The sequence below is a fragment of the Vespa velutina genome, chromosome 4, assembly GCF_912470025.1.
Source record: "Vespa velutina chromosome 4, iVesVel2.1, whole genome shotgun sequence".
NCBI lineage: Eukaryota > Metazoa > Arthropoda > Insecta > Hymenoptera > Vespidae > Vespa > Vespa velutina.
This window is the reverse complement of record NC_062191.1, coordinates 6,009,415-6,032,183: the sequence shown is the minus strand read 5'-3', so window position 1 is coordinate 6,032,183 and position 22,769 is coordinate 6,009,415. Positions and strand designations below refer to the sequence as shown.

Here is a 22,769-nt window from a genome sequence, read left to right as displayed (position 1 = left end):
TGATTATCCTGTAAAAAAAAAAAAAAAAAAAAAAAAAAAAACAAAAAAAAAACAAACAAAAAAAAAAAAAAAAAAGAATAAAAAAATATAATATAAAAAATAGGAAAAAAAAAAAAAAAAAAAAAAAAAAAAAAAAAAAAAAAAAATAAAAAAAAAAAATAAAAAGAGATATAATGGGAAAATTTAGATTGATAAACCCGAACTAATATAATTAAGTGATCCTAATTGCTAAAACGAAGATACTTTATGTTTCTTCGACTATTCTCTCGTCGTTTTCACGCGCATTGATCTCTTGAACGTATCCCTCAGTAAATTCCTTAACGATGTCCGCGATTGGCATTACGGGTAATGGTGGATGAGGGCCAGGGTGTGTCTTTCTATGACATATTAAACCCGGTTTTTGAGTGAAAGCTTTCCCACAAATGTCGCAAACAAATGGTCGCTTTCCTGTGTGTATTAGCAAGTGCTGTCTCAATTGCGATCTTCTTGCGAAAGGTTTGTTACAGATCAGACAAGAATGTGGTTTACATCCGGTATGAACAGCCATGTGTCTCTTGAAAGAATCTTTTTTTGTGAATGTTTTACCACACTCCGCGCATACGATTTTTTCTCTCTTTTCATGTTGCATTAAAAGATGTTGATCTAAGTTCTCCTGGGTCACCATTCGTCTTTTACAAATGTGACATTCGTATTTTGGCTTGTAATGCGCCCATTTCTGATGAACATAAAGAGAACCACTATTCTGACAGAGTTTTCCACAAACGTCACAATTCAATGGTTTCTCCTTATGATGGAATCTCACGTGATTCGTGAGATCACCTTTGACCTTGAATTTTTTTGGACAAAATTTACACTGATGTTCATATCGATCCGTATGTTTCCTTATAAAATGAGACTGTAACGAGTGTTTGGATCTACATACAAATCCACAAGCGGCACAGGGAAAGAGTAAATTGTTTGGTCGTTTTCTCGACCAAGTTTCGTGTTTCCTTTCAAGATGTGCCGCGAACAAGCTTTTCTTCAATGTTCTATAATCACACACGGCGCATATATAAGCACCGTCCTCTTGTATGCACACTTTCTTTTTGTGAGTCCATGCGACATGCTTTCGAAAGGATATAGCCGAATTGAACATCTCTGAACACAGTTTACACTTCAGTGCAGTATTCGAAACCTTTTTGCGATTTTTCGTTGGAGATGCGGTATCGTTCGTAGATCCTAAGATCTCGCTTTCGAGATATTCTACTTCTCCTTCGTCTTCAGCATTATTGTTATAAGTTTCTTCGCTTTGAAAATTATTGTTTGATTTCACATTGATATCTGTAGAAAAAAGCTTTTCTATGGTCACCATGCTACCTTGAAGTTTCACCTGATACAAATCTCCTACAGTGTTTCTACCGTCTACCCCGTTACTTCCGTTAAGTACGATCGGTTTTGTGTCTATTTCTTCTTCCTTTTGTTCGTAATTCCCATTAAAAATATTTCCTTCCTCGTAAAGTTTTTCATCCATCGAATCATATTGTAAATTTTCTTCGCTATAAAGGCATTCAACTTTTGGTATCTTGCTACCTTCCTCGTCTTCTACCAAATCATTTACCTCTTCCTTTCCCTCCTTCATCAATTCTTCCTCATTCTCTACAACCTCCTCCAATTCTTCAGGAATATCTTCGTCTGGTAAAGGTACGTCACCCTCCGGTACAAATGCATAATATGGCTTTCCATCGAACTCTAAAATCTGCCATTTCCTCATTACCACAGTTTCTTTATCGTAGATGAAAATACCGCGAGGGTCGTAAGTAGGCTCGTGATCATACCTGAAACATCGACGATTAAATGTGTTATAAAAGTATAGAAGACAACAATTATTATCAGGTTTTGTGATGTCGAATGTGTAAATTAACTATAATAGTTTTTTTTTTTTTTTCTAATCGTGATAATATCAGGGATTATCCTATTTTTTCTGTTTGTGTTTTTTTTCTTTTTTAATTTATGTAAGTGTACGTGTCGAGTCGAAGTCACATGTGAGTAAGTTTTAATATCGAAAGATACATCGTCGATGTGTTATCGCCTAGTTTTCATACAAGAATCGGTGTATTCATATTAGAATCATAATTCGAGAAGAAATTCATGTTACCAAATTCGGTTTCATGAATTCCTTTCATCAGCTTCTAATGTCATACTATCTGATAAAACGCATGAATGTTTATTTATGATGAAAGAAATATTATCAAAAAATGATTGGAACATTCCATAGAACACGTTTTCTTTTTCTTTTTCTTTTTCTTTTTTTTTTTTTTTTTTTTTTTAATAAATCGCATTCTTTCGGAGAATAATTTCCGAACTATCACAAATGTTCATAATTACGAACATAATTACGTTTATATTATATAAAAATATGATATATTAATACTAGTAGATTTGTTGACAATATAGAAAAATATTATTAACTAAAAGTTGTCTACGAAAGACAAGAAACGGATATATCTATCGATTTTTCATTTCTTCTTGAATTCTTTTAGGATGTGATCGATGTGTATAACAGGTAGTGGTGGTAGAGTTCCTGAATGGTTCTTCCTGTGGCATATAAGACCGGCCTTTTGAGCGAAAGACTTGCTACAAACATCACAGGTATAAATTCGTTCGCCAGTATGTAGAAGAAGATGTTGACTAAGACTACTGTGAGTAGCAAAAGCTCTACCACAAACAGTACAGATGTAGGGTTTGTCACCTGTATGAATTCTCATGTGTTTACGGAGATCATAATTTTCAATGAAAGTTTTGCCACATTTTTCACAAACAGACTTCTCCTTTTTCTCGTGTTGTGTCAAAACGTGTTGGTCCAAGTTCTCTTTGGTTACCAAACGTTTGTGGCACATTGGACATTCAAACTTTGCCTTGTAATGAGCATGTTTCTGATGAATATACAAACTATGACTGTTCTTGCAAGTTTTTCCACAGACGTCGCATATCACTGGTGATTCTTGATGAATCAGTCTCGTATGAGTCGTAAGATCACTCTTGATTTTAAATTGTTTGCCACAGAATTTGCAGATGTAACAATAATGTTGAGTATGCTTTCGTACAAAGTGTGATCTCAATGTTTCCTTTTTTGCATATACCAAATCACAAACGATACAAACGAATTCACGTTTTTTCTTGCAGTTCCCATCTTCGCTCGTTCTACCATTCCCATTGTGTTTCTCCGCCAGATAAGCTATTATAGTTGATCTCTTGTTGCATCTGAAGTCGTTTGTCACGCAAGTCAATGCTTCTTGATTTCTTGTTATTTTGTCAATGACATTTGAAGTCTCCTTTGTTTGACGTAAATCGTAATTGTGATTCTCTAACGTCAGTCTACGTTCTTTTAAAGAACGTTTGTTTCTCAACATAGATATATTCTCCGATTTCTTGCTTTTGCATGTTATTTCTGATTTCATACGTTGCGAAGTATCAACTCTTGTTGGGATATCACTTTGAAGTAATTTTGTGTTTCTCGATTGATTATCATCAATCTGGTTTGATGTATTTCTAAAACAAAAAAGAAATATAACATATTTATGATGGTTTCATTCCAACAACAATCGATGATTACTTACTTTTATAGTTATAACTCACGAAGATCGTGATATGGATAATTAAAGATATCTCACTCCCTGAATTAAGGGCTGCGAGACTGCTTTTTGAAAAATATTAGGTATTATATTAAATTAATAAAATAAAGAAATATTCATTCATTTTTTTGTTTCTTTGTGTGGTAATAAACAAATCAAATACGACAAATAATTGCAAGTAAATGTATTATTTTACACGTGACAATAATAATAGTAATGTTTTGTCTTTCAAATTCGCATATTTTTTTTTCATAGTTCGTAAAATTCTTGAAATATTATCTTCATTGAAGTAATTCATTATTTCCGTCGGTCATTCTGAAATAAAATTTGTTCAAAATATTATTTAAATGTTTTTAAGATGGATATACAATATTAAAAAGTTACTTACATTTTGAAACAATCACTTTTAATGCCAAAGAAAATAAGCTGTAACATTCTTGAAACTAATTAGTATCGGTTTTATTATAAAATTGTAATAAAATATTATTTATATTTATATAGATTTTACTTACCGTTGACATAAATTTATTAAAACTTAATCTTTTTTATTGTTAAAAAATGTAAATTTTGTATCTTTCTATTAGTGTACTTTATTAAAAACACATCTTCAACTTATTTTAATATTACTTGCTATGATTACTATAGTAACATATGATATTAACATGACAAAATTGTTTGCCATCATAAAATTTACAATGAATTAATTAAAATATTTTATAGATCGTCAAATTTACAAGTAATATTATTGCAATTAATCCAGAAATCAAAATGAATCCTAATCAAGTTTTTGATTCAAACAATACTGTATCTTTATTTTTTATAACTTTTTAATTTAAATTCCTTTAAGTTAATAAAACACGACAAAAGCTTAGAAACTGAAAATAACAACTAGAGAAAAACATTAGTTTTAGTCGCATAATATATATAATTAAAAAATCAATTATTTTCGTCATTGATAAAAATCTTTTAATACGTTAAAATCTCATATTACTTTGGAATAGATTCAATTTTTTTTTTTTATTTTAAACATTCCAATCTTCAAGAACCATGTCAAATATTTATAACTTCTAAAAATTAAGTACGATGAACCGTTATTTATTTATTTATTTTTTTTTTTTTTTTTTGTTAATCATCAATCCTTCTTCATAAAATCGCTAAGTATGTGTTTGATGTGTACGACCGGTAAAGGTGGATGAACACCAGGATGAGATTTTCGATGACAAATCAGTCCAGGTTTCTGTGTGAAGGCTTTACCACAAATATCACAAATATATGGCCGTTTTCCTGTATGTATAAGAAGATGCTGTCTGTAAGCAGTACGACGAGCAAACGCTTTCCCACATATATGGCAATCATAGGGTCTATCTCCTGTATGAGTCATCATATGTTGTTTCAATCGATGATTTTCAGAAAATGATTTTCCACATTCTTCGCAAACAAAACTTTCACGTCGTTCATGCTGAAGGAGTATATGCTGATCAAGATTCTCTTGCGTTACCATTCTTCTTTTACAAATCTCACATTCGTATTTGGGCTTGAAATGAGCCCACTTTTGGTGGACGTACAAGGAATTACTATTGGAACAAGTTTTACCACAAACGTCGCAAACTATAGGGCCTTCTTTATGCTTGAAACGAACGTGCAGTCTCATGTCTCCTTTAACTTTGAACTTCTTGCCACAAAACTCACAATCATATTTATATTCCGATGCGTGCTTACGTTCAAGATGTTCCTTCAAACGTCTTCTGGTCTGACATTTAAATTCACATATGTCACAAGCATATTCTTCCTGTTCCGAGAGAATTCCACGATTAGTCTTTCTTCTACCGGTTCGACGAGTCGAGTGTTTCCTACTAATATGAGAATAGAGAGTAGATTTATTTGTGCTCTCGTAATTACAATAATTACACGTATAAGTTAAGCTTTCTAGATCATCGACGTTCTCTTCTTGCTCAGGTTTGTGTTCCAAGGCTACGTGCATTTTGAAAGCTATCAAGCTACGACAAATCTTGAAACAAATCTTACATTTGTATCTCTGAGCTTGTTCGTGTACGGCATTTTTATGACGTTTTAACATTTGCATTACGGGAAAACATATATTACATTCTTCACAAGCATACATTTTGTTATCCTCCTCGTAAATTTCTTGATCGTTTGTAATTACTTGTTCGTCCACCAATGATTCTTCTTTCTTTATTTTCATTGTGCAAAATGTATCAAGTTCTTCGGTATATGAAAGATCCTTTTCGTTTGATATTCGTAGAGATTCCTCTAAAAGTTCTTTCTTAATCTCATCATTTTTCGAATTAATTTTTTTTCTTCCAATTAACTTCTTTTCTTGTTTAGCTGGAACAAATGCGTAGTAGAGACAGCCATCCAAATCGACGATTTGCCATGGCTGCATTTGGATCGATTCTTTGCCGTACACAAAATGTCCATCTCCGTTTAGAATCCTGAAAATTATAAGTCAATGTCAGACTAACGTCAAATAGATAAAAGAAAAATTTTGAATAACGCACAAATATTCTATTACTTTAGGAATTATTAGAAACACGTTTAAAATCATAACAGGATCTTTTTACCTTTAATATATTCAAAGTTCATGATTTTTTCTATTTAAGTCACTTATATTTTAATACAATGGTAATAATAAAGATGAAATTTGAGTTACCAAGGTAAAGGTGTTCGTTAGTAACTAGTAAATTAATTGTTCGTATCTGAAATGATTTGGAGAAGTTTTAATTTTCATTGGTATATAATACATGCATAAATATACACCCAGAAAAATATTTGTATATCAAAAATCATTGTTTTAATTAGTGAAAAACGCCAGTTTACTGCATATATATATATATATATATATATATATATATATATATATATATATATATATATATATTATTTCTTCAGCTATTTTTTTTTATCATTTTGTGAATGATTCTTCATATTCAATAATTCCATACATCGTTTACGAATGTGTGAATACGGATATAATTGATATAAAATATAATATTACTTTTTTTAATGCCAAGAACATCGATAATCGAGAAAAGTTGTAAGACAGATGAAGATAGAAAGTTACTATAGAAAATCTGCGAAGGATTACAAATGAACTGTTAAAATGTATAACAGTCAAAACCCAATGAACCCTGTTAACAGTATTTAAACATTGCACTTCAAGTAAAAAGATATCTATACACGTATATCTATCTAAACATTAATAATCAAATGACAATAAAGTTAACGTATTCCCTTTCGACACTTTTTTTTTTTTATCAGCGTCTTTCAAAACGGGTTAATAACGAGATATTGCAGAAACACGAATTGTGCGATTTGTCTGTATTGAAAAAGCACATGAAAAGTATTAATTCTGAAACACGTTGAATTCCATTAATGAAAAATCGAAATTGAGATCAGTCTCAATTGTTCATAACGTCGTTTAATATATGATCGATGAGAACTCTTGGTAGAGGTGGATGAGATCCAGGATGAGATTTTCGATGGCTAATCAATCCAGGTTTCTGAGTGAAAGCCTTTCCACAAATATCACACACGTATGGTCTCATGCCGGTGTGTATGAGAAGGTGTTGCTTCAGTGCAGTTCTACGTGCAAAAGCTTTGCTGCAAATAGTACAAGTATAAGGTTTATCTCCAGTATGAATCCTCATGTGAACCTTCAATCTGCTGTTTCTAGAAAATGTTTTGCCACATTCTTCACAAACAACGTTCTCTTTTCTCTCATGTTGCCTGATCATGTGTTCATTTAAATTCTCCTGGCTCACCATTCGTCTCTTGCAAACTTGACATTCGTATTTTGCCTTGTAGTGAGCAAACTTTTGATGGACGTAAAGAGAATTACTATTTAAACAAGTTTTCCCACAGACGTCGCAAATTACCGGCTGTTCTCGATGACTGAATCTTATGTGATTCGTAAGATCACCTTTGACCTTAAATTTCTTTCCACATGTTTCACAAGAAAATTTAAAATCGTCGGTATGCTTTCTGGCTACGTGAACCTTCAGTTCATACTTGTTTTTATTTTTGTAATCACATTGACTGCAATAGAACAATTCGGGTTGATCATTACCGGTACATGATCTCGTAGTTTTGTGCTTTCTCTTGATGTGAGAATAAAGAGACGTTCTCTTGATCGTCTTGAAGTCACACTCGTTGCAAGCATAAACCTCGTTCAAGGCTTCGATTTTGTGCTGACGTTTGTGCGAATAAAGTGTACTCTTTTTCGAGCATTTGAAATCGCAAATATCACAACGTTCTTCGAGATTAACTTTGTTGTTGTGCTTCTTTGCAACATGACTCGTCATAGTTGATCTCTTTTTACAACGGAACGTACAACACGAACAAGAAAACATCGATGCACTTTCTTGGACCTCGCGATCGTACTTATCTTCTTTAGTTTTTGTTATTTTATAATTCCATTTGTTTGATCTGCTCGATGAATTTTCTATTCTCTTCTCTGATTTTCGATGACATTGTGCCACGTGTGCAGCCAGAACCTCATCCTTTTTACATTCAAAATCACAAATATCGCAAAAGTGATAAATCTTTTTGTTCTTTCTCGTAGATCTTCGTTTGGTTGAATTATTTTCGTTGGAAGAACATTTTCGATTCTTCGAAACAGATTTAACTTCATTTATTCTGTGTTTTCTTTTCAAATGTACGGTCAACGTGATGCTTCTTCCACATGCAAAATTACAGAGATTACAAGTGTACTCGCGTTTTTCAACTTGTCCGAATACAGATTTATTGTATTTTCGTAAATCCGATGTTTTGGGATATCCATATTTTTCTCTTGAATATTTGATCCTTGGTATAGAATGTTTTACATTGTGGGACAATCTGTGTCTGTTCAGCATCGTTTTTAATGGAAACTTCATTCCGCAACGATCACAATTGTGGTATTTTATAATTGTTTTTTCTTGAATACCAACACGATGTTCCTCAATTTCTTTCTTCACCGATAACAACGATAACATTGCTTGGTTTTCCACTGTTCTTGATATAGATGGATATTCTAATTTGATGCTGGAACAATCATGTTCTAGCAATATAAGAGAATCCTTTTCTTCAACTGATTGGCCAAGTTTATCCATTTCTGAACTCTCCATAGCAAAGTTTTGGTCTCTAAAACAGAATGATAAAATAATGATTAATATCTTGTGAAATTATATGATGTCGATTACATATTGAGGCATTACTTACTCCGCGATTATAAGAGCCAATTGTGCAAAATAATTGTCGATGGGATCGTTTAACAAAAAAATGTAAGTAGTTTCTGTTCGTTATAATCATTTTTCAAAATCGGTCACTAATTCTTAAGAAATTATACTCATATAATACATATATATATATATATATATTTAACTTATATGTGTATCATCACACATCAATATAAATACATACATATATATCTATATGAAAAGTACTGTAATGTAACTATGTAATGTAATTATGTACAACTGTATTGTTTATATTACAAAATCTATCATATATATCCATTAATTCTCATTTCTATGTCGATTCATTAAATAATATAAATATTATTGGCGGAAGCAGCATCAATGAAGAACATTATTAAATTATTAAGTTACAATGTCCGATTTAGAATCGATCTTGGCTTCGAAAGTATTCCTATTTTTTGCAAACGGCATAGGAGGCGAGGATAGATGAGAATCCGGATGTTTCCTTCGATGTTCGATCATGTAGTATCGTCTTTTGAAAGCTTGTCCACAAAGATCACAGACATGGGGTCTATCCGCTGAATGTGTTAATAGATGTGTATTCCTCATATGAGACGTACGAAAGTTCTTCTTACAAATTTGACAAACGTAAGGTTTAACACCTGTATGAGTGGTCGTGTGCGTAGCCAAATATCTTTTCGTTGCGAAGACCTTGCCACATTCTTTGCACTCGTATGTTCTGTCGTGTTGACGCATATGATTGTTGAGATTTTCCTGAGTTAGAAGCCTTTTGTTACAGACATCGCATTGAAAATTGTATTCGTTCAAATGAGCGACCTTTCTGTGTTTGTACAAGGAGTAATCACTGGTATAAAATTTTCCACAAATGTCACACATATGTCGTGAACTACTGTGAGTACCAATGTGAAACTTCAAGTCCCATTCCATTTTGAAACGTTTGCCACAATGTTCACATGCGAATTTGTAATCGTCGGTATGTCTTCTTATGTAATGAGACTTCAAATTGTTCTTAGTTTTTGTACGATAGTCACACTTGTCGCAACAGTGAAGCAAACTTGTATCCAAATCCTGATGTATCAATCTGTGTGCCTTCAAGTCACACTTGTACTTGAAAGATTTACCACAAGCATTGCATTTAAATGGCCGATGAAAGCTATGCTTACTCATTATATGTCGTAATATTTTGCTCTTTTGTTTGAATATCGTTTGACAAATGTCACACGTGTAATTACCATCGTTTCGTTTTTTGTAAAGAATTTCTTGATTTGTACGAGTTTCATTATTTCCTGATTGCGATTTATTATCGTTTTCGGTTTCTTCTTTCACACGACTTCTCTTTTTCAAAGTACTAGATGATCTCAATATTTTCATCGCTGCTTTGCGTTCATATCGAAAATTGATACTTTTAAGACGAGAATCCTTTGAGTAGGAAGCTTGTGATTCGTCCAAGAATTTCTTAACATTCCATCTTGAGCGTATCGCTGAATTTCTTCTTTTGACCATACTTCTTTTGTCTAATTGTTGAATCGATTTCCTAAAACAAGAATTATCAGTGTAAGTATACGTTATTTTAAATAGATTGCTATGTCATATGATTAGAAATGCATCATTTTCCTGAAATAAGTAGTTGTCTTCTCATTAAAAGGGCGTTTTCTTATATTCTGAAAATATCAATTATGTCGACTTTCTTAAATTAATAAAGTACATGTTTAGTATATGTAGAAGTAAAGGTCTAATGAAACATATCAAATGTGCTAATCGTTCTCTTCTTCATATTTATTTTTTTTTTTTCTACAACGAAAATTGCACATTAAAATACTTAAACTATCAAAGTCAGAATATAAATCTTGAAGTTTTCTCAGACATAGGTATAACAAGTAAGCGCAGTTTAAAAAAAAAAGAAAAGAAAAAAAAAACTATAAAAGTAAAAACAAATTGTTCTTTTCTTTGAAAAGACTTCTGAGGTAGAGTGATCACTTCGATTTATTTTTTTTTCTTATGCATTAAATGTCCTTGACTCTTGGTCTTGATAATGTTCCTTATGAACACCGATGTTGGAGCTTCAGAATAATCAGATTAATTCTTTTTTTAATTTTTGTAAAATTCCTTCCAAAAATGGTATAAAAATAAGATCTGGCACTCAACTATGTTAAGAAATTAACTTTTCTGCTTGTTGTACTTGCAAATTCATTGTTGCAGATGTGATAAAAATAAAATTCCTCATTAGAATGTTTTAATACGTTTCTTCAATGTTGTTTTTCATGTAAACTTCAATTCACACTTCTAACACATTTCTAACACGTGTATCGTTGTTCCTGTTATCACAGATAACTGTTCCAAATTCTTTTGATATTGAAGTTTCTTCTTACAAATAGGACACTGATGTTTCAAATAATTTTTGTTGTGCTTTTGATTCTTGTGAAAATATAATGATATTTTGTTAGATACCGTAAAAGTAATAAATAAAATTTTCTTTCTTGTGAGTTATCAAATGTTTGATATAATCAGCTTTAATGCAAATTTTCAATGAAATATTTTCGTCTAAATTATACCTGCAAATTGACTTGTTAGAAGTAGATAGTTCTTCACGATTTTGACAGATTTTTTCTTTTGTTTCTTCGCAAAGAAGAAAGTTTAGGGATTTATTAATAACTCACCTGCAGGTAAGAATAAAAGAATATAATCGTGATAAAATCATGATATTGATAGATATAAATATCGATGCCTCCTCATGTTCTCTGACTTTTTGTTTCTCTATATTGTTTTTACGTTTGAATTTCTTAGCATAAACATCATATTGAAAATCATCATGATTCAACATATATTTTTAATATTTCGATCTTAAAGATATCACAAGAAATCTATTCTCTCTTAATTTGCAAATCTTCATTTCTTTGATTCTATTTTCTTGACGATTTGTTCAATCTTCTCGTAATCTTTTTATTTTCTTTTTCATTTTGGCACATCCATCGGAATTCTTTCTTTTGACTATTTTGCCTTTATCTTTTTCATTAGATCTAAATAAGAGGAACGCGATTACTTTCACTCTAAGTTTGTTCATGTTCACTTTGTTACTTGGAACAATTTATTAATATATAATATTTGATGGTAAACACACGAATGAATAAAATCAAAATCTAGCATTGAATTAGATATCCATATAAAATATGTATTTATGTAATTTATACAACAGTATCAAATTTAGTAGATAAACAAAATCAACGATGCTAAAGATCTGTATACTATATAACATAAAATAATCTTAATCGAACAGTTATGAATAATATGATATAAAAAAGTAATAAAAAAAAATAAATAAATAAAAAGGATCTTTACAAGATAATTAAAAAATGATATCTAATAATATGTTCGGTCAGATCTTTATATGGCAATTTAATTGAAGTTAACAGTTCAAATTTTACAAAATCGACTAATTTCTCTTTGGTCGTTGGTCTAGCAAAATTTTTCTTTGCAACAAAATTGCATTTTCTCGTATCACTTTATCTGATTTATGTGCTGTTTTGTGCTTCCAAAAAGAATTTTGGGTCACATATGTTGCACAAAAAATTTTATATATATTGCAGCACATATTTATCGAGAATGAAAGAACTTTTAAAAGTTCATTTAAAATGAGGGCTTCCTTTTTAAGATCTTATGTTTCCAATCAATAAACAATGGAATGTTTACCATCTTATCAATATTATCATCAGGATAAATATTTTCATTAAGCATTCTTGGTTTATCTTTAAACAGGTACATCTTCTGATAAAATGCAATCAGTTTTTTTTGATCTCGTCTTAGTAAAGTTTCAATATCCTCTTGCTTTTCAATAAACGATCACAGATTAATATAAATATACATCGTTCACTTTTGTTTTCACTTTTGTAAGATTGTTGGTAATTATCAAATGGATTCGACATATCTGAAACTATGCACTGATTTGTATTTATTTCAATTTCACTACTTGTCCGTCAATCGTTGATAGATTGTTCACCGTTATTAGCACTAAGTAATATTCATCAGCTTTGTGTGTATCACGAAGATACTTTTGCTCGAATGGAATCTTGCACTGCGAACCTAAAAAATCATGATATATTAATATCAATTTTGTTAGAAAAAAAATATAATTAGTCGATTAACTTATCTGTATACATGATAAACAAATTCTATTTATATATAAACATTTTTACAAATACAATAAATTTGTGTATATATATATATACATATGCTAATATATTATATACATAACATATATATATATATATTGTAAAAAGAAAGGGAGAGAGAGAGAGAGAGGGAGGGTGGGAGAGAGGGAGAGAGAGAAGAGAGAGAAAGAAAGAGATATAAATGCTCTTATGTTAGAGGATTTATATCAATTTAATAATTTTAGATTCAAGAAATATACCAACTCGAATTATCCCGAGGTTCATGAACACTTTTCTCACTTGCAATTCGAGTAATCGTAATAAGTCTTTCTATTTACTGAATCTTATTGTAATATTAAATATAAATATATTCGAATGCACTGTAAAGGTCACAATAATCATTTTTCAATATTTTGATATAACAAAATATTATGAAGAGTTCCTATTATATTTTATAGCTTCTCTAAACAATAATTTAAATATTAAATACTAAAAAGTTTGGATATGGAGTATTTACAAAATTATATTTTGTATAGATATCAATATATTTACAATAAATTTATCATCGATGGCAGGGTACGAGCAAATATCACAAATTATATAATTTCCGCAAAAATTTTATCCTATATCGACTTATCATTTACGTACGAAGATATATTTTACCGTTCGTCTTAAAAAAAAAAGAAAGAAAAAAAAGAAAAAAAAAAGAAAAAAAAAGACAATGAAGACTTTCGATAATAGAATTATTTTTGTGATAACAGTACATATTATATTCATTTATCAAAAACATACATGTATACATTTAATTCAAATACATATCACATAAAATCTATTCTGTACATTGCATCTTCCCAGAGAAATATATTTTATTTAGATATTTCTTATATTTTCCTTTTATTCTATAAGCTAGAGAAAATAAATTTGCATTGTACGTATGTATGTATATATGTATGTATGTATGTGTATATATATATATATATATATATATATATATATATATATATAAAATATATATTTTATAGCAGTATAAAAATTCATGAATTAAATTCATGAGTTAGTTAAAAAATATTAGAATTTTGGAGTGTAGGCGCAAACAGATTTGTGACGATAATAATAATAATAATAATAATAATAATAATAATAATAATAATAATAATAATAATAATAATAATAATAATAAAAAATATTCAAAGTAAAGTTCAACATCTTGTACTTTAAAATTATGAATTATTTCTTTCTGAATGATTGATGATGAATTATTTCTTTTTAGTTCGTTCTTTTTTCGTGTAAATTTCAACCAATAACGATGCCAATAAATCGATCACAATAACTTTTAAAGACAAGTAAGCTCAAACGTACATACATAATGAACTTTCTTTGTGCTCTTATCTCATTTTGAAGAAGATATGAGACAAGAGGATATGATAACAAATCTTATTTTATATTCTTATTCATGATGATCTTGTCTTGTACACCGTGCAAAAGATTAGTGATTTTGATCGGCGGTGGAGGTGGATGCGCACCAGGATGTTTCCTTCTGTGCAACATCATTGGAGATCTCTGTGTGAAACTTTGCCCACAGATGTCACAAACATAAGGACGTTCGCCGACGTGAGTGAGCAGATGTATCTTTTGTGAGCTCAAACAGCCAAACGTTTTCCCACAAATCGCGCAGAGATAAGATTTTTCCCCGGAATGTGTTCTCAAATGTTTCGTTAGGCCATATTTAAATTTAAATTCCATCCCGCATTGTTCACATACGTATTTCATCTTGTGTAACTCAGCATGATTATCAAGATTCTTTTGACTTTTGAATTTCTTCCTACAGGTAGAACACTCGAATTCCTTGATTTTGGTCTTATGTTTGTAATGTTTGTGAAAGTAAAGAGAACTTTTGCTTGGATATGAAGATCCACATATGTCACAAACGCAAGACTCAGTATCGTGATCCTTCATATGCGTAGTATAGTCCGATTGAACTTTAAACATTTTTCCACATTGTTCGCAACTGTAATTGTAATCTTCCGTGTGTTTCCGAATATAATGAATTTTTAAATAAGGCTTTGTTCTGGCCTTGAAGTCGCATAATGTGCAAGCATGTAACTGTGCCGGTTCGTCGTGTATTTCCATGTGTCTTGATAAATAAGCACCGGTTTTGAATCCTTTCGAACAGATTCGACATTTGTGTGGTCTCGAATTACTATGTTTGAACATATGACTTGTTAGTTTACTCTTGCGATCAAAAGTAAGGTAACATATTTCACAAGTATGTGGCTTTTTTTTTAATCTAGGCAATCTATCAGGCTTTGCTTTCGGATTCTTTTCTTCACACATTTTTCTAAAATCAAGAGGAGTATCATCCAAATCATCCGTAGTATCGGTTTCTTCTTTAATTTTTTCTTCCTTAAGTTTTTGCTTACTTCTCGTTTGCATAGCACTATCCCCGTTCTCTTCTTTCACTACATTTTTGTCTGTTGAATCATTTTCGTATGGGTTTGGTTCCTTCATCATAAAAACGCTCAAAGATTTCGGTATGCGAAAGTAGTCGTCTCCCAATTTCACTGTGAGAAAAGATGGACCGAGTGAGTTGAGCGAGTTATACCTAGAAACATTTCAAAGCCAATTTTTCAATCAATGATAATCCTTAAAATGAACCCATCTGATTTACGTTGTGTTGTGTTGACTTCTTTTAAAAGAGATTGTTATCTTATCTAGCATGCAATAATTAATAAAATATCTTAGCTTGTATTTTCTATTTCTTCAGAAAAAAAAAGAAAAAAAAAAAGAAAAAAAAAGAAAATAAGAAATTTACCATAAATCAATTATCCTACCTTTCGGATTGAGCTGCGATATTACTCGACGATGCATTAGGTAGTTCTAACATATTATCATCACCAATATTTTGTACTCCATTTTGATTAGATGCTACGAAGAATGGCTCATTAACCACCGTCATCGTTATGCGTGGTTGGATGTATAAGGGATCGTTGTTATTGGTCATCCTAAAACAATGAAACGTGATTAGAATCGAATGATCACAATTATTTCTTTCTTTTAACCATGCGATGAATGAACTCACAACTATTTGCAACTTTCTTGTAGAATATGGTACTTCTTGTACTTATGTATATATATATATATATATATACATATATACATACATATATGTATATATATATATAATACTCTTATTATACAATTTCAGAGTAATAATAGAATAACTTACGTTTAAAACGTTTATTATTCATATGGAAATGTAATATGCTTGTAAGAAAATCACTATGTTTTTATCATATATGTATTATCGCCAATCTATAATATAAATACGTACACATTTAATTTTATTTCATTGTATACATCTTTAAACAATATATAACACAAATAGAATTCATATAATTCATACACAAAATAACATTTTATGACGTTCATTCTCGTATTTTATTTTTGCGCGTATACATAATCACTTATACGTATATATTCCTTTTAAAAGTCAGAATAATTTTATGAAATATTTATATACATATACATATACATATACATATACATATATATATATATATATCAAAGTATATAGATCATATAATAACCATAACCATTGCTATATATAATCATACATGATAATTATTATCATTTTAATACTATATATCTTCGTTTAAGCACTTGTGGTGAAGAAAAATCATTGCAATTTTTATAATAGAAATAATTAAATTATATATTTAATTTCTTTTGTTACTTATTAATTATTAATCAGACTAGTAAAAAATCATTTCGATTGTATCAATCGATTCTCTTGCGAAATATGTTTTATCCGTTTTGCTAGATTTAAAATATTCCATTTTTTATTCTTTTTTTTTTTTTTTTACTATCTCGTACATCAGAAAATATTTCTGTAATTATAACTATAAATTGCCGAAGAATATCTTCGCATAATTAACAATTTTGAAAGAATTTTTGACTCAATGGATAAAAAAAAAAAAAAAAAAAAGGAAAAAAAAATTAGTAACTTTTTAAATGTATTTTTATGAAACAACAAAAAAAAAAAAAAACTTTCTTATTAAACTTTCTATTATAACAAATTTCAATCTCTATCGACTTGAAAAAAAAAGAGAAAGAAAAAATAAGAAAAAGGGAAAGACGAAAGCTCTTCTCTTTTCCATTTATCTCACTATTAGTCAATTCACTGTAGCACACACACATATAAACGCACTTACGCACGCGCGCGAACGCGTTTACATACATACAATGAACATTTTATATAGATTAAAAATTTAAATAGAAGTAGAGTAAAAAATATATATTTTTCTCTGAAAAATAAATTATTCGAGCACGTTTCTATAGAGAAAAACTTTCAAACGTGCATGCGCGTTCAATGAATCGTTTTGTCTATCTGACCGTTTTGAAACTTCTGCATGTAACTTCTTGCGAGTTCAGCAATTTGTGGACTAGGTAATGCCAATGGTGGAAGAGGTCCTGGATGGTTTCTACGATGTCTCAACAAGCTGGATCGTTGCGTAAAGTCTTCCTCGCAGATGTCACACTTGTATGGTCTAATTCCGGCATGAGTTAGAACGTGTTGATGAAAATTGCTAACGCATGTGAATACTTTTTGACAAAAGATACATGTAGAACTACTTGGTCTGCTGTGTTTGAAACGTTTATGATTTTTAAGCTCTCTACTTCCAATAAAATTCTCACCGCAATCGGTACACTTGAATCCATTTTCGTGTTGCAACAAATGTCTATCCAATCGGCTTCTATGACAAAATTTTTGAGGACACAGATGACAAGGAAAATTGTAAAGCTTCTTACGAGCCTTCCTTTGATGAATATATTCGTGCCCCTTGACATCTCTTACTTCTTTACCACAATATCGACAAATTTGTAACTCAAATGGATGAGCCTTTTTTATATGATTTGTTAGATCTATCTTTAACTTGTAACTTCTACCGCACTGTTCGCAAATAAAAATTGGATTGTTCCTATCATGGGCACGTATGTAATGCCTCTTCAAACCACCTTCGCTTTTATATTTCACATGGCATTCCATACACTCGAAAAAGTAATCCGGCCTGTGTATCACCTTGTGAATGTCTAGAGCAGCCTGCGTATTGTAAGATCTCTTGCACATGTCACACTTGTGCTGTCTTTGATGGACTACCATAACATGCCGTTCGACACTTTGTTCGTTACTGAACTGTTTATCACAGAATGGACAAACGTTCCGTATTTTGTCCAATACATCAACTTCGACGTTCTCTTTGCAAATGTCCGCTGAAGGATCCGTTGTCGTCCTTTTTTTTATCGATGAATCTGTAACCGGTTCGCCGGTATTAACAAATTGGAAAATCACAAATGTACTTTCCTGATGTATTTCCTCTTCCTCATCCTCCTTCACATCGTCCTCTTTCTCCTCCTTCACAATCTCCCTTTCCTTTTTCTTTACATCCTCCTCTTCCTTTTTCGATGTTTCTTCTATTTTAACGTTTCTTCTTTTTCTCTGCTTTCTGATACATTTTTCTCTGAAACAAGTATGAATATCATTAATTGAATGAATATTTTCAAGTTACATGGGGGAAAAAAAAAGAAAGAAAGATCCATCTCAACATGCAAAAATATTAAAGAAGAAATCGAGATTTCGTGTATGTACGGGTACGATTTATTTTATTTAGCCATTACGTCCAGTCTTTTTCTTTTTTTTATACGTGAGTATCTGAAAAAAAAAAAAAAAATTAACATTTCTTTGAAGAAATTCATTTTTATTTTAAAAATTCTACCCGTTCTACTATTTATTACTCTAAAAACTTCGGACAAAAATGGAAAAAAGGAATTACTCAATTTCGTATATAAATTAATGAAGAAAATTATAAAACAAAATATCTTCTCTGATAAATTTATATATTTAAATAAATAGAAATATTTTTTTTTATCAGTTTACGATTATTCCTTCAGTATAGAATGAATCGATTTTGTTAAGAAAATCATTGAAAACTACATTTTTACTTTTATTCAAATCATTCTTGCCTGGATATTTCCTTGGATGTCGAAATTTATATCGTCCATCTATATTCTCATCTAATTGTTTCAATTATTTCTAATAAATTTTTAATAATTTATAATTTATGAAACGAAATATACTTTTACATTATATTGTTAGAAATTTTATTTTTATTCTTTTCTTTTTTTTCCTTCGTCTATTTCCCTCCTGACAATTTCACGAGTAATGGAAAATATTGTTATTCCTTTCGATACTCAATTTTATTTCTTATTTTCTCTACAGTAACATTATGTGATTACATACTTCTCTCCATTTCTTCTCATTAGTCCTCAATAAATATCGATTATCTGAAACATCCAATCAATTTAGTAAATAAAAAAGGATAAAAAAAAGAAAAAAAAAAAAAAAATGAATACAATCGTAATACAATACATAGGAATGATTAGAAGCTTACTCTTATAAGGAATTATTCCTAGGATTAATCAATGTTCATTTTAATAAACCTTCTGGGCTTGGTCTGAGAAGATTTTTATAATTTATTTAACAATTTCTTTTCTTCTCTTTCAATATGTATATATATATATATATATATATATATATATATATATATATATGTATATGTATATGTATACTTTACATAACTTACTTTATACAAAGCTAATGAAAAAATTTGAAAATCTCTAATTGACCAGACAACGATGGATCTTTAAGAAAATTTTTTTTCTCGATCACTTGCTGATCATACAAAGTATTTCGAATTTGAAATGTCACAGTTCTTTTTGATAAAATAATATTAAGTACAACGCAAACTAATTCATCGTTTCTTTTTTTTTTTTTTTTTTTTACTTAGGCGCGAAAAAGAACTTATTTAACTTTGCATTATTATTTATCTCGATTAACTGTCACATACCTTACATCATCATCATCATCATCATCATCATCATCATCATCATCATCATCATCATCATCATCATCATCATCATCATCAATCATCATCATCATTATCATCATCATTATAATCATAATCATCATAACTATTTAACGATAAAATCTAAACTTTTGTATATACATTCAAGCATATCAATTTACGAATACTTTCACTCACTTATACGATACCTTAGTGCCATTCTTTATCCACACATTTTTTATCATACATTACGCAAATTTATATAATGGTATAAAATCTTGTAACTGCTTCGAGTTATCAACTATACTAAAAGCATACACACTTCGCTCTTAACACACATTCAACTGATTACTATTACGAACGAGAATTTTTATTTAACTTGTAAATATCCTAAGAAGAGGAAAAAAATAAAATCCATTAATAAACAATTAAAATCAATTACGACGTATAAGATAATACAATTGATTCGTATGAATTTATTTCATCAAAGTTCTTCTTTGAATATAATCAAGCGTATCGCATTTGACTCTTCGTTGTGTGATTGAAGGCATGTTGAGATATTCTCCTTTTACTCTTAGCTAATTTTAAAGGGATTCTAATTCGACACAAAACAGTTCAATTAACACAATTCCTTTTCTTCCCAGATTAAAATGCGTAATTATTCCTTCCTTCCTTTCTTTCTTTCTTTCATTCATTCGTTCATTACACTTTCTCTTTTGCATTTAAATTTTCTTTGATCTCTGATATATACAATGATCGATGAATCACACTCTTAAGGAAGACTCAAGACCGATTATTCTCATAATGAAAGCATTTTCTCTGGTGCGAGTAAAAATCAATAAGATGACAAGTTATACTCGCTTGCTTCGATATATGTATATATATAATCCTTATTTTATTAAGCTATGATAATAATAATAATAATATTAATAATAATAATAATAATAATAATAATAATAATAATAATAATAATAATAATAATTATTATTATTATTATTATTATTATTGATATATCTAAATAATTTACAAATTCATTTCGATTGTTTTTAGAAAACATATGAACTTATAACGTATTGAAAAAAAAAAAAAAAAAAAGAATAATTGTTAGATTTGTGACGAATATACAAAAAGAGAGTAATAGAACATTACACATTAAGGAAGCCGTGGAACACAGTCTTACAAAGTAAAAATAACGGCAAAAATTCGAAACGTACATTAAAAAAAAAAAAAAAAAAAAAAAAAAAAAAAAAAAAGTAGAAAGCGAAGAAACTCGAGGAAAAATGAATACAGGTACGAATTAATATACAAATCGATAACGAAACTACAAAATTAGTTGGAGAAAATCCATTTGATCGATAAGTAAATTAAACTTTGTTTAGCGAACACATATACGCATACATATACTCAACTGCATATATACGCAAACGTACACACATACATACCTGTCAGATAACGACAGAGACACCAAAAATCTAATTCGATTGATCATTGCAAAAAAAGTCATTATTGATCGAGTATAGATATTTTATTTATTTGTTTATTTTTAAACACAAGTAGACTTCTGGTGTGCTGTGAGATTACCTTGACAGGAGAAACCACGATGACAGATCTGACAGACATAAGGTCTCTCCCCAGTGTGGCCACGTCTATGTATAGTTAGAGTCGATCTCTGTGAAAAAGCTTTAGGACACTGATCGCATTTGTATGGTTTTTCACCGGTGTGAACGCGCCTGTGCATCCTGAGATTCTCCGAATCGGTGAATCCCTTTCCGCATATGTCACATACGTAAGGTTTTTCGCCGGTATGAATTCGTCGATGTTTCTTCAAATGTTCAGCACTGCTAAGACTTTTGCCACAATAATCGCAGAGATAGAGTTTAGTCGGATTGTGACTCTCCTTGTGACGGAATAATGACCTCTTTGTGGCAAGAACACGACCACATATGTCACAAGCAGTGCTTGTAACCTTGTTGGCCTTCATTTCTGGATGCATTCGACGGCAATGTGCTGAAAGTTGTCTTCTCAGATAGAAAGCCGTTCCACAGACTTGACAGACAAAGGGCTTGTCACCGGAATGAATATTGTAATGTTCCTGCAAATCGATAGCCTTGCGGAAATGTTTGTCACATTCATTACACTTAAACGGTAGATCGGCCTTGTCCGTGTGTCGTAACATATGAATGCTGAGAGCAGCTAACACTGTAGTCTCGTAGTCGCATTGTTTGCACATGTAACTCGGATAGAAATGAGTCTTTTCGTGCCTAGTAAGATCGCGAAAGAGGCGGAACTTTTTCGGGCAGTGTTTGCAAGTGAGATCACCTACGGTATGTCGTAACAAGTGTTTTTGGTAATTGCTCTTGTGCCGGAAAACTTTGTTACATGTCTTGCATAGTAACTCCAATTCTGGTTTCTCTTTCTTGACCTTCTTCAAAGACGTAGATCGGCTAACAATCGAGGTGCCACTCGATTTACGCGTCCCCTTACGACCGTTATGCTTCTTCATGTGTTTTCGTAGATTCACATAAGTCCGAAATACTCGGCCGCACTGAGCGCAAGTATTTTTACGCTTACCCTTGTGCTCGATCTCGTGATTATCCAGAAGAGTTTGACTGGCAAAGAAAACGCCGCATAACTTGCAGTTATACGTCAAAGAAAGATCCTCCTCTTCCTCGTCAGCGTCAACCTCCTGTTTTATCACCTTTCGTTCTCCATCATCATCAATGGTACCGATCGTTAAATTATTTCCTGCTTCTTCGCTCGTACCTTCTTCCGGACACTTCGCTATGGTTGATCTCCTCTCGGGCTCCGCGTCCTTCTTTACCAGGTCGAGTTTCGCGAACATTACCATCGGATAATAGTCTTCGGAAAAGGATAGCCGGTTGTGATACCTGA

At 30.8% G+C, this 22,769-nt stretch overlaps 2 protein-coding genes across 15 annotated transcripts in view; both read right to left on the bottom strand.

Moving 5' to 3' along the window:
- Window positions 1-22,769, bottom strand: part of LOC124948652 (zinc finger imprinted 3-like) — a 49,617-nt gene that overhangs the window by 6,218 nt on the left and 20,630 nt on the right. Inside the window, exons 5-7 of one of the 14 annotated variants that reach the window (XR_007100793.1) lie at window positions 15,807-15,977; window positions 6,628-8,753; window positions 6,193-6,328 (exon numbers count right to left, since the gene is read on the bottom strand). The exons of 1 other annotated variant lie outside the window; for it this stretch is intronic. Coding sequence is in view for 11 of the 13 variants with exons in the window: in XM_047492539.1 (XP_047348495.1) it covers window positions 7,031-8,753; window positions 15,807-15,977 (1,894 nt within the window). In the remaining 2 variants the exon portion in view is untranslated. Of the gene's footprint in view, window positions 1-171; window positions 1,815-4,705; window positions 6,065-6,192; window positions 6,329-6,516; window positions 8,754-9,039; window positions 10,365-14,002; window positions 15,578-15,806; window positions 15,978-16,054; window positions 16,485-17,023; window positions 18,495-21,118; window positions 22,766-22,769 lie in introns of those variants that run through there. 12 more of the 14 variants (XM_047492554.1, XM_047492540.1, XM_047492539.1 and 9 more) reach the window with 12 other exon arrangements.
- LOC124948659 (zinc finger protein 569-like) lies at window positions 1,821-3,998 on the bottom strand. The gene is made up of 2 exons (XM_047492566.1): window positions 3,597-3,998; window positions 1,821-3,528 (listed from the first exon to the last, which is right to left on the bottom strand). The coding sequence occupies exon 2, from the start codon at window positions 3,435-3,437 to the stop codon at window positions 2,496-2,498; it is 942 nt and encodes a 313-aa protein (XP_047348522.1). The 5' UTR covers window positions 3,438-3,528; window positions 3,597-3,998; the 3' UTR covers window positions 1,821-2,495.